Source organism: Monodon monoceros, unplaced genomic scaffold (assembly GCF_005190385.1).
Source record: "Monodon monoceros isolate NGI ecotype Baffin Bay Population unplaced genomic scaffold, NGI_Narwhal_1 Super_Scaffold_18, whole genome shotgun sequence".
NCBI lineage: Eukaryota > Metazoa > Chordata > Mammalia > Artiodactyla > Monodontidae > Monodon > Monodon monoceros.
This window is the reverse complement of record NW_021703774.1, coordinates 156,509,322-156,525,265: the sequence shown is the minus strand read 5'-3', so window position 1 is coordinate 156,525,265 and position 15,944 is coordinate 156,509,322. Positions and strand designations below refer to the sequence as shown.

Genomic DNA, 15,944 nt, shown 5'->3' with positions numbered 1-15,944 from the left:
GAATGGTCCCCATGGATGGGCTCAGGTGTGCAACCGTCTGTATTTCCATCGGGTTCCCCCGTGCCTCCCACCCTCCTTCCTAAGCCAGGACCACTCCTACTTCACAAACTGGAAGCTGAGGCCTGATCCTCCTGCCCTGAGATTCACCAGCCAGCGCACAGGATGCAGGGTCCTCAGAAGGGTCTGTGGAGGGAGGCGAGGAGAATGGGCCCTCATCTCTACTTGCTCTTAAGGAAGGGTGCTGGCCCTCCAGACCACCCACTATGACCCCCACCCCCATTCTGCCTCTTCAGAACAACTTCTGGATTTGTTAGAGGTTGCTTCTGCACACCGGCGTGATCATCAACACTGGTGATCTATGAACACTGTTGACCAGGCAGCACAGATGAGCCCTTTTCCACTCCGGAACCACAGGTCTTCCAACTGGTGAGGTGGATAGAGCCACCAGTGGTTGGCAGAGTTGCTGAAGGGGTGGGGGATCATGGGTGCAGCAGGCTCAGGGATGTGGAAGGGGGTGGGGCGACTGAGTCGTGTCCCCCCTTTGCTAGAGAGAGCTTGAAAGCTTTGCCAAGGGTGGACAGAGGCCGAGTCTAAGAAGGCTTCCCTGTGGGTCAGGCTGAATTCAGGGCTCTGGGATCCGTCCATCCTGTTCCCAACAAGAGAACGAATATATTGCTTTAAGAGAGGAGTTAGCAAGTGGTGGTGGTGGTATGTGAGTGTGGTGTATATCACATGGGTTCTAGAGTGTCCAAGCTGGAAGGGGGCTTGGAAATGGGTTTTGGAGTCTGAAACTACAGATCATATTCAAGGCCTGCCGCCACCAAAAGCCCAGCTGTGTGGCCTCAAGCAAATTGCTTTACATCTCTGGGCCTCAGTTTCCATATCTGCAAAATGGGGATTATGTAAAATCCCAGTATAGTCCAGGGAATTGAGAGTCAAATGAAAAGGCTAGAAAGAGCTCCATTTACGAAGGGATTATTTTAATTATTTGAGGTCGGAAACTGAGGCCCAGAGAGGGCAAGGGCTTTGCCAGATGTCACATAGAGAGTTAGTGATGGAGCTGCGATTAGAACCCAGACTAGTTCAGGGTAACTTTCCCCAGGCCTGGTGAATGAATGTGGTGAGATGGGGGTGAGTCTGTCTGTCCTGTCCTTTCTCTCTGGACGGGGGACAGGATGCTGGGTGAAGAAGGGTGAAAGGGAGAGGCTGGAGAAGGGCGGGAGGCTCCGGCACACGCCAAGGTGGAGATAAAAAAATACAAACCCCGCGAACCCCCTCCCCCGCCCCACCCCCGCCCCACCCCTTAAGTCCAGGCGGCTAAGCGCCAAGTCCATGTCCGCTTCGGACCCATGTCAAGACGACCCAGGCTGCAGTCTGGTCAGCGAGCCGCCAGGGGGCACGCCTGCCATCTTGGCCAGAGCTCGCGGCTGCGGCGGTCAGTCTAGCCGCCGCGGGGGTGGTCCTGGGGCAGAAGCTACTACCCCGCCCTGCAGGAAACAAAGGCAGGTTAGGGAAGTGGACCCCTAAGTAGGGAGGCGGAGAGATCCGGCTGCCCTCTCCGCTCCTCCCTCCCCTTCTTTCTCCTACACTAACGCCCGCGCCGGGGTCCCTCCACCCCACCCTGCTCCGCGCCATGACCCACGTGTACAGAGGCTGCAGTTGTAAATGCGACGTCTTCTGAGGCGCCTGGTATCCATAGGAGTCAAAACCGCCGATGAAATCAACTGCGGAAGGGCAGATGGCACGTGGTTAGAGATGGGCCTGTGAAGGGGGCAAGTTATGGGAGGCTGGGTCCTGAAAGGGAGGAATCTGAGGCCAGACCCTGTACAGGGCCTTAGGGGTTGGGCTTTGTTCCAGTGTCCTGATGGATGGGCCAAGGCCCAAGAGGATAGAGAGCTGGGGGGTGGATGGGGAGGGTGGCCCTTTAAGGGAGAAGGGTGCGGGGAGGCAAGACCTGTTGGGGGTGGGAGTGGGACGAACTGGGAATGGGCGGTGCTTGACAGGAGTGGGGCTGTGGAGCCCCTCAGAGCGACAGGAAGGGGCCTAAGAGGGGCAGGTAGGGGGGCAGTGCTGGAGCCTTGGATTGGGCACCTGGACGTCTGGGCCTCAGCCCAGAATGGGCTGGCTATGCCATCCCCACTCACCCTGCTGCCTCTTCTTCCCCAGCCCCCAGAGGGGCCCCTTAAATCAGGGATCCCCAACCCCCAGGCCACAGACCGGTACTGGTGTTAGGAACTGGGCCGCACAGCAGGTGAGCGGCAGGCAAGCAAGCGAAGCTTCATCTGTATTTACAGCCGCTCCCCATTGCTCACATTACCGCCTGAGCTCCGCCTCCTGTCAGATCAGCGGTGGCATTAGATTCTCATAGGAGCATGAGCCCTACTGTGAACTGCGCATGTGAGGGATCTAGGTTGCACGCTTCTTATGAGAATCTAATGCCTGATGAGCTGAGGTGGAGCTGAGGCCGTGATGCTAGTGCTGGGGAGCGGCTGCAAATACAGATTATCATTAGCAGAGAGGTTTGACTGCACGGAGGCCATAATAAATCAATGCACTTGAATCATCCTGAAAGCACCCCCCCACCCCCCGTCCACGGAAAAAATTGTCTTCCATGAAACCGGTCCCTGGAGCCAGAAAGGTTGGGGACCGCTGCCTTAAATAACCCAGGGCTCCCTCCTGCTCTGGCCCCTGTCCAGGGTGCTGACTGCGTGGGGCGGCACGCGGCCAGGTTTCCCCAGTTCCCTAGGGGCTCCGCACTCACAGCTGTCCTCCTCCTCCAGGAATACTTTGCTCACGTAGCAGGCGAACACGAAGCCGAACAGCTGGGGGAGGACACAGCGCGTCAGGGAGGGAGGGAGGGAGGAGAGGGAAGCTCTTCCTTCACCCCCTGCCTGGCCCTGCCCACCCCCGCTGGGGGGGCCATGTGTGCTAAGAGGAAGGCAAACCCATAACAACTCCAAGTCAAATGACTGCGCCTTAAACTTAATATACCTGGTTCTATTCTTCGTTCTGGGAGTATGATTTTGGACAAGTAATTATTTTACCTCTTTGAGCCTCAGTTTCCCCAGTTGGACCTGGGCAATACCTTACTGGCTTGTTAAGAGGAAAGAGGATCATGTAACTGTGTGTGTAAAGTGCCTAGGGCAGGGCTGGGACAGGCAGGGGGACAGGAGAACTCACAGCCAGGAAGATCTGCAGGGCACTGCTGAGTGCTTCAATGTAGGGATAGTCAAGCAGGCAGCCGGTGACTGAGATGACATGGTGGTCCTCCAGGGCCAGGCGGGAGTTCAGGACAGGTGTCACCAGGCAGCCTGGACCGTTCTCCATCCACCAGGAGCGGTGCAGGGATGTGTTGAAGGTCATGATGAAGTCCCGGTCCTAGGGGCAGAGGGGCCTAGGATACTGAGCTTGGGCCGGAGGCGGTTGGGGGGGGAGGGGCAGAAATCCTCCCCAGGCTCCAGGAGACTTCTTTTTTTTTTTTTTTTGGCAGCACCGCACTTCTTGTGGGATCCTAGTTCCCTGACCAGGGATCGAACCCGGGCCCCGGCAGTGAAAGTGCCGAGTCCTAACCACTGGACCGCCAGGGAATTCCCTCCAGAAGACTTTATATAAGGTCGGCTTCACACCTGGGTTGTAACAGCTTCCTTTCCTGGCTTGATTTGCGAAAGGTATGGAGAAAGTCTGTATCTGCACGTCTATATTTGGCCAGTAGGTGGCGCTTGATGACCATGCAGGCCTCACCCCTCTATCAGAGATGGAAGGGGCTGGTTCAAACCCACAGGAGCCTCAGAATTTCAGGGCTGGAAGGGACATTAATGGTGATCGGGTCCAATTATCCAGCTGTTGGTGAAATCCTCAATACAGACCCCTTCACAGCCCATTCAGCCTCTCCACTGCTCCCTGTGTGTGACCCTGGGCAAACCTCTTTAGACCTTGGTCTCCCCTTTTGAAATGGAGAAGGGGCTGGCCTACATCAGAAGTTCTTACCCACGTGTGCATCTGTTTTCCTCAGTCCATTCACTCAGGCAGTCTGTTAACTGTGAAATATTCACTGCATGCTGACTTGGTGCCAAGCACTGAGATGTTCGATCTCCTTTCATCCCCTCAGCAACCACATGAAATTGGGGTTTCTATTAACTATACTTACTAGATGACGAAATTGAAGCTCAGAGAGGGTAAGCCACCCTCTGGACCGCGAGGGAATTCCCCATCATTTGTTTTTAAGAAGTACGGAGGATGCCAGAAATGAAAACGTAGGGATGGGGGACAGGGAGCACAGATTACTCGAATGTGTAGAGGGCGGTCTCTCCCTGAGACCCACACCACAGGAGCCCTTGGGGCAGGGGATGGGGAAGGTCAGTCTCTGCTCTCTGGCACTGCCAGGCCTGAGGCTTACCTGGGACAGCTGTCCAACCTCCAAGTAGAAACAGATGATAAACGCATTCCAGCCAACCCAAAGCACCAGCCAGGCTGCATACTGGGGAAAGCAGAGGTGGGATCAGGGTGGGGCCTGGAGGAGTGGGGATGGGGCGGGTCAATGGACGGAGGAGACCTTTGCAGGGGAAACTATGACAATGCCTCACTCAGAAAGCAATATAGTTTACACATCATTTTACAACCATCCAGTCCTTACCAGAGCCCTGCAGGGAAGGCGCTGTCTTTCTCTTTAAAGATAACTAAGTTAAGGCTCAGAGAGGTTGACATTTTCCAAGATCACACAGCTAGGAAGAGGTAGGGCTGGCATGCAAACCTAAGTCCTCTGGTAGCTCATCCTATCCACTCTGCAGAGAACCACAGACACCAGACGGCATCCTACCCATGGCAAAGCACTAGAGAGGAGCTGGATATTTCCACCCAAATCCTATGCCTAAACCAGCGGCAGCCGCCTGGCAGACAGTGCCATTTACAGTGGTGCCGGGAGCTTTCCTGAGAACTGGAGAGAAGGGTCCTCTTATCTCAGGTGAGGGAGAGCTTTGGAAGGGCCCTGTTCACCTGGCTTCTGGAACTGAGCCTGTGGGAGGTGTGGAGAAGCCCTAGAATGAGCGCGAGTGGGCTCTGGGGGTGGGGCATGACATTACATGGCATTGTTACTTTGGGTGTCAAGCATTTCTGTCGTAAATCTATCGGAAAGCCTTTTCCCTCAAGAGAGGTGTATAAATGAGTCACTGAGGAAGAGCAAGGGACAAGGATGAAACTAGTTGAAAACAGGAGTTTGATAATCAAGGACCAGAGCTTGGAAAGAGGAAGTAGGAGGAAGGAGCCAGGGACATAATGCACTCCTGGGATTGGGGCACGGGAGGCACTGGCCTCAAGGCCACACTAGCCACACTAGACCACATTTTTGATGAACATCAAGGGACAGAAGCCAAGCCTTCCTGAAGCGACTTGAGAAACCAAACAAGACAAAGTCCATCCCTCGCACGGGCTTACTGGGCAGCGTGGTAATGCGGCAGGAGCCTTCGCTCTGGACAGGATGCTCTAACCCTGCCACTTATTAGCTGTGTGACTTTAGGAAGCCTTGTCGCCTTTCTGAGCCTCATTTCCGCATCTGGAAAATGGAGATAAGATATACTTCGAAGGGCTGTCGTAAAGATAAGTAAAGCAGGTGAAACTCTTAGCACGTGCCTGGAATATGGTAGGCACTCACTAAATGATATACCTTGTTAATATTTGGAATTTTCTGTAGAAAATTCTTTAGGAAAAATACTAATTTTGTCTCCACTGAGCAAAGAAGCATTGGGATTTGAACATCCACATCACCAGCTGGGCTGGAGCCCAGCCAGAGGCAGGGGTCTAGGTGCCCAGGGTGGAGGGCAGCTTTGGCTGGAGAACAAGGTGGGAACGGATGGGGATGAGAAGAGGGGGTTGGCTTGTGGAGAGGCCAAGTGAGCCATACCAGAATGAGGTACCGGGAGCGGTACTGCACGGTACCAAAGATGCCCAGGATAACTGCCATGATGTGCAGGAAGTTGGCTAGGATAGGAGCCCACTGGTAGCCCAGGAAGTCAAAGATCTGCCGCTCCAACGCAGCCACCTGTGGGAAAGAGCAGGCTGAGGCCACAGTCACCACCTAAAAAAGGACAGGTACTCCTTTTCAACCCTGTGGAGCAGGTGACACCAGTTACCATGGTGATGAGGAACCATGACCTGATTATACACAAGTCTCAGCGCCATCCCAGCCCCGCAGTACCAAAGGGATGCTGGGAGGTGAGGACAGGTCGGTGAGGATGAGCGGGACAGAGCCCTGTTCATCAGTTTGGGGTGGGCGAAAGGGAGACGGGAGCCGGGGTTCAGAACGCCTTCCTCCCTGCCAAGAAGCTTCCCCATTGGCACCTGGGGGGCGGGTCTCTGCCCGTGGTCAGGATCCAGACTGCCTGCCCCTAGCTCTGGCCTAGGGCTGAGCCAGGGCCCTGGAGACCCCGGGGAAGCCCGGGGGCTCGGTCACGTTCTTCCAACGACCCCTATCTGGAGGTTGCCCTGGTCCATGGGATCCATGGGCTACAAAGAAAAGGGATTTTTTTCACTCCCTGTCCCTGAGGGAGCTGTAGTACGTTGCACAATTGGCCTCAGATTCTTTCTCTTCCTACTTCCATGCTCTTTAGCAGTGCCCTCCCACACTAATTTTGTGCTTGGGTCATGTGACTTGCTTTGTTCAAGGGGACTTTAGCAAAGAGGAAGCAAGTGAAGGCTTGAAAAACGCCGGTGCATTGGAGCTTGCCCACTTGTTATACTTGTAACACAGAGAACACCTTGTGAAAGAGCTCAAGCCGACCTGCTGGAGGAAGAGAGGCCACAGGGAAAAGAACCAAGGCACCCCAGCTGACAGACAGTCAACCATCAACACACACGAGTGAGGCCATCCTAGATCATTCAGATGCTAGCCAACAGGTCGCCAGACCAAAAAATCTCCCACCTGACCCACAGAATCGTGAGCTAAATAAAATGGTTGTTTTATTTTTTATTATTATTTTTCTTCAATTTTTGGCTGTGCCACGCGGCTTTCACGATCTTAGTTCCCTGACCAGGGATCGAACCCAGGACCATGGCAGTGAGAGTGCTGAGTCCTAACCACTGGACCACCGGGGAATTCCCTAAAATGGCTGTTTTAAAAACCACTACATTTTGGAGGGATTTGTTACGCAGCAAAAGGTAACTGATATAGGACTCAATCAACACTCCCTTTCCAGAAGCCCCTGGTTCAACCTTTCAGCTGATACATTTAGGAACAAAGGTACCAAGGATACCAGTTGTTATTGACTGTCCCATATTTCTTCTTCTGTTGACAGAACTTATCTCTTTGTTTTGGAAACTGCCTCCCAGACCCTCAGTCCATGTGGCTTGGGTGGGGCTGAGCCCACTTCTAATTTCTTTTCTTTTTAAATAAATTTATTTATTTATTTATTTTTGTTTGTGTTGGGTCTTCGTTCCTGTGTGCAGGCTTTCTCTAGTTGCGGCGAGTGGGGGCTACCCTTTGTTGCGGTACGCGGGCTTCTCATTGCAGTGGTTTCGCTTGTTGCAGAGCACAGGCTCTAGGCACGTGAGCTTCAGTAGTTGTGGTATGCGGGCTCAGTTGTTGGGGCTCATGGGCTCTAGAGTGCAGGCTCGGTAGTTGTGGCACACGGGCTTAGTTGCTCCACGGCATGTGGGATCTTCCTGGACCAGAGCTTGAACCCGTGTCCCCTGCATTGGCAGGCGGATTCCTAACCACTGCGCCACCAGGGAAGTCCCCCCACTTCTAATTTCTGCAGTGGGCTAGTGACCCAAGTCTAAGCAAATAGGCAACACACAGTGATCTGTCCAGGGATGGGCACTCAGCCTGCGCCCTGAGAGTTATCCTGGATACTTGCTGGGGCATCAGGACAGAGATGCCACCTGCCAAGATACCTGGATGGGCATAGTGTCAGCTAAGAGCTGTTGGTGGCTGTCTTTGCCACCACTTGGGGGACAGCCGGCTTGAGGAGGAAGCCAAAGCTAAAGGAAAGAGAGTGAGGAAGGAAGAGTGAACAAACAAGGGGAGTGTCTGGGAGACATCGTTTTAGGTCTGAGGATCTAGCCATGCCTAAACAAATTCTCCCTCCTTGTACTTCTGATTCTGTCACTTGCACCCAAGAGTCCTGACTACATAGAAGGAGAGAGAAGAGGGTCTGCCTAGGGAGGAAGAAAGAAGATCCTGATAAAGTAAGAAGATCCCAGAAGGCTTTTTCCTGGCAGGGAGGCAAGAGGAGATGGAGCTGATGGTACCACACAGATGGCAAAGCTTGGGCAGAGACCCAGGAAGCTGCAGGCCCAACCCTGGCACCCACCCACCTGGCACCAGCCTGCCTCTTGCTGGTGACTCCCCTCCCAGAGCTCTGCAGATTGTAAACAGCCTTCCAAGTTCATCTCTCACTGGATACTTCTTGGCAGAAAGGCACTGCTGAGATCATTAACTCAGAAGAAAGAAACCACGAGGCTCAGAGAAGGGAAGTGACTTGCCCAAGGTCACACAGCAGGTTGGTGGCAGAGCCAGACAGCCATTCTACCTTTGTCTGCCTCCTGTCCCACCTTGGCACCAACACACCACCTTTCCCAGTTGGCACTGGCTCGGGAGTTAAGACATGTGGTTTCTGGTTGAGAGTCTGACACTGATTCCTGGCTTACTTGGGCAGGCTACCTTCTCTGTGGGTCTTGAGATCCTCTTACATAGAGGCTGCCAGACTAAATGACCTCTAAGGGCCCTTCTGGTTTTGAATCCAGTGGCCTGCCAACCTTGGGGGAGAAACTCCCCAGGCTGCTTCCCCTCCCCAAAGCTCCTGCCCCACTTCTCTTCTCCTTTCTACCCTGACTCTGTTAGGCCTTAGGGAGTCCTGGTGGTTTGCGGTCCAGCTGGATGCTCTCGATTCAGCTGGCACAGGGTCCTGGCAAGGAGGGTGAGACAGAGTTGCCCAGGCTCATAGTGTAGTTGGGGAGACACCCCGCCTGGATACAACTACCTAAACCTGACATCACCCCTACCCCCACTCTGGCCCTAGCTCAAAACTCCTGTGTTCTCAGGGACCTCATTGATAAAGTGAGCAGCACTGGAGTCACTAAAACTCAAGTTCAAACTGCAGTTCTGCTGTGTGACTTAGGGCAAATTACTTTCCCTCTCTAAGCCTATTTCTTTAACTATAAATGGGGAAGATAATCCCTCCCCTAAGAAGTTGTTGTGAGGATATGGAGACATCACATAAACTAATAATTAGACTTAATATATGGTGGTTAATTAGTAGGAGACCTAACAGTCAAAGCTTCTCAGTTGGGCTTTGAAGGCTGCTAGGATCTGGCTCAATTCTTTATTCCCAGCCAGTTCCTGCCCCCAAGCAGCTGAAATAACAGTTGAGGATCCACCATCATTTCCCTTTCCTTATATCCAAGTCCTCCTTGGTTTTCAAAACTAGCACAATTTTCTCCGTTCCTAGGAAGACCTCCTGACTGGCCCAAAGGGATCTCTCTTTCCACTGAATGTGGAACACTGGCTGTTCCTGTCACTCTGAGCCATCCTTCCAGCCTCCCTCCAGCCTCCCATCCAACAACTGCCCACTCATTCATCAAAACACCATCCACATCCATTTACTCCTCCATCTGACATCTGACATGCCCTCATCCATCCAGGGTACATCATTTATTTATTCACAGAACGTTTAGTCTGTTTCAGACCCTGTGCTGGCGCGGGGATGCTGAAATGAATACGTTGCAGTCCCTGGCCTTTGGGAACTCACAGCCTAGGAGGGGAGACGGATGGAAAACTGTACAGTTAAAAACCACTGTGATCAGCGGGATAACCCAGGCCTGAACGATGCTGCCTCTCCCTCCAATGGTGAGTGCAGAAATCGATGTAAATAAATAAATAGTTTAATTGAGATTCAGTGTCTTATAAATAACCCCAATTCTAAAGTTGTTATCTTTTATTCAAAAACCAAGGCAAATATTCCAGAACTCCTGCTTCTGCAGCAGTGACCTGCAGGTAATTAACAAATAAAGATAAGAACAAAAAATAGGAGAAATATCTTCCCCATCTGGTTGCAATGGCTTAGAAACAATAATCTCAGGGCTGCAGTGGTGGTAAATCATAACTGGCCTTGGAGTGTCTCTTTTTTTCTTCTTCCTTCTGGCCGCACCGCTCTGCATGTGGGATCTTACTTCCCCAACCAGGGGTCAAACCTGTGCCCCTTGCACTGGAAGTGCAGAGTCTTAACCACTGGACCACCAGGGAAGTGCCTAGTGTGTCTTTTTTACTTTGATGGGAGGACCTGTGTGGAGACAATAGCAACCTACTCTGTTGCAAAAAGTTCAAGTACATGTGCACTGAGAGGGAAAAAGTGACTTCGGGGGGCTTCCCCTGGTGGTGCAGTGGTTAAGAATCCCCTGGCCAACGCAGGGGACACAGGTTCGAGCCCTGGTCCGGGAAGATTCCACATGCCACAGAGCAACTAAGCCCGTGCTCCACAACTACTGAGCCTGTGCTTTAGAGCCCACGAGCCACAACTACTGAAGCCCACGTGCCTAGAGCCCGTACTCCCCAACAAGACAAGCCACCGCAATGAGAAGCCCACGCACTGCAACAAAGAGTAGCCCCTGCTCGCCACAACTAGAGAAAGCCCACACACAGCAACAAAGACCCAACGCAGCCTAATTAATTAATTAATTATTTTTTTAAAGAAGTGACTTCAGGGATATTTTTTCCTGGTTAGCCTACAAGTTAGGTGAGGCTGGCTTCTTGGGTCTCTCTCCTAAGTGGGCCAGCACAGAAGCTTCTGTGGGCAACTGCTGTAGCCTCCCGCCTCATCTCCTGGCAGAAGGAGGCTGCCTACCAACCTACCGAATGCTTTTTCTAAAGCACAAATCTGGTCGAATCACTCTTGTCATCAATGCAGCCCAGAGAGCCTGGGGTAATCCTTATGGCCTCTGGGCCAGCCAATCCCCCAGTCACAAGGACCCCAGATAAGCGGGATGAGTCCCCTGACTGTAGTCCCAGAAAGACAGATGAGATCCAGTGCCCCCAGCCTCACAGCCCTGTCTGGATCTGTCAATGCCCACAGAGTAAGTCCCACTTTCCTGCCCATTGGTCCTCTCTGCCCTTGATCTCCACAATGCTCTATGCCGCTTCCTCTGACCCAGCCCTCCCCTGGCCCCCGGCCCCCTTTCATGACCCCTTCCACACCAGCAAGTGTCTCTACGGCCTCGGCGCCTTCCCTAAGGGGTCCCCCCACCCCTTAAACGTTGCACCCAAGGACGCTGTTTTCCCTGTAGTCTTCTCAGTGACTCTGTTTCTCTTCTCTCATCCCATGCTCCTCAGGCCCAAAGGTGGGGTTGGTATCCTCTGGGGTCCCCAAACTGCCTGCAGAACTGTGCGACCCAGTGGCTATACCACCCTCATCCACTGCTGGACTCACCATCCACTGGCCTCCGGGTCTTGTCCCTTCCTTGAAAACGATCCCACGACCACTGCATCATCCTGGTCGACTCTGACATCTGGGGCCACCCCCTCCAGCACCCTAACCTCTCAAGTCCTCTCCCATGACCTTTGCTTCCATTCTTCCTTGTCCATGGCCACTTCTTGGAATGTGTCATCACCCATAACTGCCCTGCCTCCAAAGTCACCAATTGGAGAGCCCCTCTCAGACACCCCAGCTTCTTCCCAACACCCTTCACGATGACAGGCCCATCAGCCTACTGGGATCACATGACCCCTCACTTCACCATCAGCTTTGCCTGTAACCCGAACTGCCATACTCCTCCGCCTTTTCATCGCGCCTGTGAGGAAAAGCCCACACCTGGATAAGCCCGATTAAGAGCTTCCTCAGCTCCCGCAAAGCAGCCAAGCACTTCTGGAGAAAGTCACTCCACGGGGCAGACTGGGGCCACTGGAGATCCGGAATAATCGACTACAAGAAGCTCCCCGATGCTGTCCCACAACCCAACTAGGCTTCTCTGAGGAACTCACTCCTAATATTTCAGATCTTCTTGCTGTCCTCAACCCTCCTGGGTCCCCTTCGCCCCCACCCTGGTAAAGACCTGGTCTCCCCCCACCCCCTATACTTGACGCTCTGTCCCTCCCCGCACTGAAAGTCAATGCCTCCTCCTGCATTCTGAACCCTGTCTTCTACCTACTCGGGAGCCCACATCATCCACGATCTCTTCTCTTGTAAACCCAACCTCTTTCCCTGCCCAGAATCCTTCCCACTGGCTCCTAAACATGCTTAAGCCTCTTCTACTTAAAAAAAATAAATAGAAAGTCCCCTTTTCCCCCTCCAACTAGTGCCTTATCTAGCCCAATGCTCTCACATCCAAAACTGTTTAAAGGTCTCCACGCCCTCCCTGCTACTCACCCCTCCACCCACTTGCTACAATTTGGTCCAGGGGTCAGGAGCAGAGCTGGGTTAGAATCCTGGTGCCGCTGGTTTTTCTACAACTCTGGGAAGTCACTTAACCTCTCTGTGCCTCAGTTTTCTCACCAACAAAATGGGTATGATTCATAGTACTTCCTTCATCTGGTCGTGAGGAGAGTCAGCATTATTTAAAATTATATTCCGCTGCAGAGCTCCCTGCCTCCCCCGCCTCCCCCCTTGCTTTATTTTCTCCACGGCACTTATCATTGACTAACATACTATTCACTTATTTACTGCCTCCTGCATTAGAAGGCAAACTCCAGGAGAGTGGGGATGTTCACTGCTGCATTTCCAGCGGCGAGAGCCGTGCCTGGCGCACACATTCTCCACCTCCTTGGCCTGATTCCGGTGCAGCCTATCCTCCTGTGCAGTCAGGCCCCCAAGTATCAGAGCACCTCAGGGCCACAGCCCAGCCCCTCTTCACACTCCACGTGTCCCAGCAAATGCATGTCCCCCCCCCAGCTTCAGTTCCTTCAGCCTCCAGCCCCTTTATAACCAAGTACCCATTGGATGGTTCATCATGAACTTAATACATCCAAACCTAGTCCATTTGCAGTGATGTGGGCCCCATGATGTGTCCGGCTGCATGACCAAGAACGGTAAGCTGTAGGCCCTGGTCTTCCTGCTGCTCACCTGCGTTCCCAGTCTGTCATCAACTGGCTCTCTACTCTTCTGAATCTCTCTCACATCTGGCCACCTTCCTCCCTCTACCTTCTCTCACCTGGTCAACTGCAATACCAGCCCCCAGTCTACTTCAAGCCTAACCCACCCCTGTTTCCGGAGTGAAGCTTCCACGAGGCTCCCCTGCTGCCCCTCCCCCTGCCCTTAGCTCCCCACCCCCATCGCTGATTATTTACTTATTGGGTAGCTGCCAGCTGAGGAGGATGCAGTTGCCATGGGAACTTTCAGTCAGGGCTGCCTCTGCTCTCAGTAGGATGCTCTTGTCTGTCTAGACGCCAACCCCAGGAGTCCAACACCAGGTGGGGGGTTGGGGATAGGGAGTGAGAAATGAATAATGCAGATGGGCCCACCCCGGCCCCCAGGAAGCCGGCTGGGAGAGAGGGCGGGCAGAGGGCTGGGCTTGGGGCCACAGAACCCGTCAGAAGCCTCTTGTGCCCAAGCCCTTGCCAGCCAGTTCCGCAAGTCAACTACTTTCCTGTCCAAAATTCCAGCCATATCGCCAGGGGACTTAGATACAGAAGTCAGGCTGTCTGGGGAATGATGAGGAAGGGGCTCCTGACGTTTCTGGAGAATAGTTTGGTCGCGCCTGGTCTCCTTTACTGACTTTAGTTCACATAGATGCTGAGGTGGGAAGAACCCGCCATTGGGGGTCAGGCACACCTGAGTTCCATTCCCAGCTCAGTCCCTGACTCACTGTGTGACCTCAGGCAAGTTACTCCCCCTTTCTGAACCACCTGTTTCCTCACTGGGAAAACGTCCTGAGGATTTGGACAGTGCATGTAAAGCTCTCATCCCGGTACTTGGTACACAGTTGGTGCTCAGGATATGACTACAGCCTTTGCTGCATCCCCAAACTCAAGCCCCCCTTTTCCCAATGGATTTCTGAGGCAGCTGACAAAATTAAACTTGACTCAGCCCCTCATCCGTGAAATGAGGTAGTGGGACTGAAGCTGCAGATGGCAGAACTGGAAGGACCCCTGGAGATCTGTTGGTCCAACCCCCTCATTAGAGAAGTGAGCAAACTGACAGCAGAGAGGGGCAGTGACTCGTCTAAGGAGAGGGTCTTCTCTCTTTCTCTGAGCTCTGTCCCCATCTCCAGGGTCCATCTGGCGTCCATGCCAGTTGAGTATGAGTTGAAATAAACACCCAGCAAGAGATTAAAAGGAGTACAGTCATGGAGACCAGGTAGTCTCTGGCAGGGTCGGGGAAGATGGGCCTAAAAGGGACTCAATTCAGCAAACAAATATTTCTTGAGCACCTACAGGGTATACAGCAATGAGCAAGCTGGTGTGGTTTCGGCTCCATAGGGTTCTAGTCTAAAGACAGATACCACAGTCCTCTGGGAGCTGATGAAGGGGGCTTCTCTGCCTGGTTTCCCACCCACTGTGCATAGTGACCTGTGGGGAGTTCTTTCTACCCCCAACACACGCACACATTCTCTCTCTCTCTTTCTTTTCCAGGGCTCCCACAGCCCTTCTGCCTCTCTCTGTCCCAGCCTGGATCCTGCTGGAAAATGGCCAAGGCTATCAGAGTTAAGTGAAAAAAAAAACAAAACAAAACAAGCTGCAGAACAATGAGATTCCATTTATGTAAAAAAAACAAAAGCAAAAAAAAAAAAAAAAAAAGACATGAAATGTGTGTGATTGTAAATGCAGAATCAAGAGCCTGGGAAACATAACAAATGGTTATGAGAACTTCTCTCTAGGGAGCGGGAAACTTTTACTTTTAAATACATAAACTTTGGTATTTCTAAGATGTTTTAAAACAAAGCTATAATTTTTAAAAAGTTAAGAGAAATGTTGTAAGATGTTGTTGACTCATTGTTAGACTGTGTGAAAGAGCACTCGGGTGGCTCAGAGGATCTGAGGTCTCCTTCTGTGATGTGAATGTGCTTTGGGACCCAGGGCAAGGCTCCTCTGGGCCTCAGCGTTCTCATCTGTACAATGGGGGCCTCTGCCGCTCCAAGTCGCTATCTAGGCCTGGTGTTGCTGCAGCCCGCCTGCCTTCAGGGGGACTGCCACTGGGGTCCTGTGACCTCTGCTGAGAGCCTAATGGCCCATCTTCACCAGAAGGTGGTTCTGCCAGTCCCTGGTACAGCCTGCCTCTAGGTTCTGCCTGGGTTATCAGAGCCCTGCCTCTCCCTGACTACACACAGATCCACCATCACCCCTCCTCCAGGTGCCATCAGCCCTCTCCCCACAGCCCTAGTGTGGCCACCTTGATATGAGGAGGCTCAGTGTGGTCACTTGAGTCTCCTGAAGTCACTCAGACAGGATGTGGCAGAGCTAAGGTCTGAGCCCTGTCTCTACACCCACTGCTCTTCCCACTCACCAGACACCTCTCCAGAGACAGTCACGGGCATACGAAGGGACAGAGTGGAGGCGGGGGCAGAACCTGCTCTGCATCAAAGGGCCTCTCATGAGCCACCCAGCCCAGCCTCCCATGGGCAGTGAAGTAACAGCTAATGTTTATTAACCTATTAGTGCCAGGCACTGTCCTAAGTACTTCACACCTGTTCATTCATTCATTCTACCAATTCATTCATTCATTCTACCAATTCATTCATTCGTTCTACCAACAGTTCTTGAGCGTCTTTTCTAGGCTTAGTGCTGAGAACTCAGTGGTGAATACAGAGGGCCCAGCTCCTGTCCTCACGGGATGACAGTCCTGCCCGTAGCCTCCTCAGTGCAGTCATCAGAACACCTGCCCCAGGCCAGAGAGCAGGGGAAGTGGGAAAAGGGCAAGAAGAGAGGAAGCTCTTTCCCACTAGAAAACTAGGGAATTCCCTGGCAGTCCAGTAGTTAGGACTCCGTGCTTTCACCGCCGAGGGCCTGGGTTCAATCCCTGGTTGAA

General features: G+C 52.8%; 1 protein-coding gene across 1 annotated transcript in view; it reads right to left on the bottom strand.

The window, feature by feature from the left end:
- Positions 1-1,302: 1,302 nt before the first annotated feature.
- The window catches only part of NKAIN1 (sodium/potassium transporting ATPase interacting 1), a 41,119-nt gene continuing 26,477 nt past the window's right edge, over positions 1,303-15,944 (bottom strand). The window contains exons 2-7 of the mRNA XM_029229877.1: positions 5,897-6,034; positions 4,397-4,477; positions 3,181-3,378; positions 2,762-2,822; positions 1,643-1,724; positions 1,303-1,487 (exon numbers count right to left, since the gene is read on the bottom strand). Coding sequence (XP_029085710.1) covers positions 1,478-1,487; positions 1,643-1,724; positions 2,762-2,822; positions 3,181-3,378; positions 4,397-4,477; positions 5,897-6,034 — 570 coding nt within the window. The 3' untranslated portion in view covers positions 1,303-1,477. The remainder of the gene's footprint in view (positions 1,488-1,642; positions 1,725-2,761; positions 2,823-3,180; positions 3,379-4,396; positions 4,478-5,896; positions 6,035-15,944) is intronic.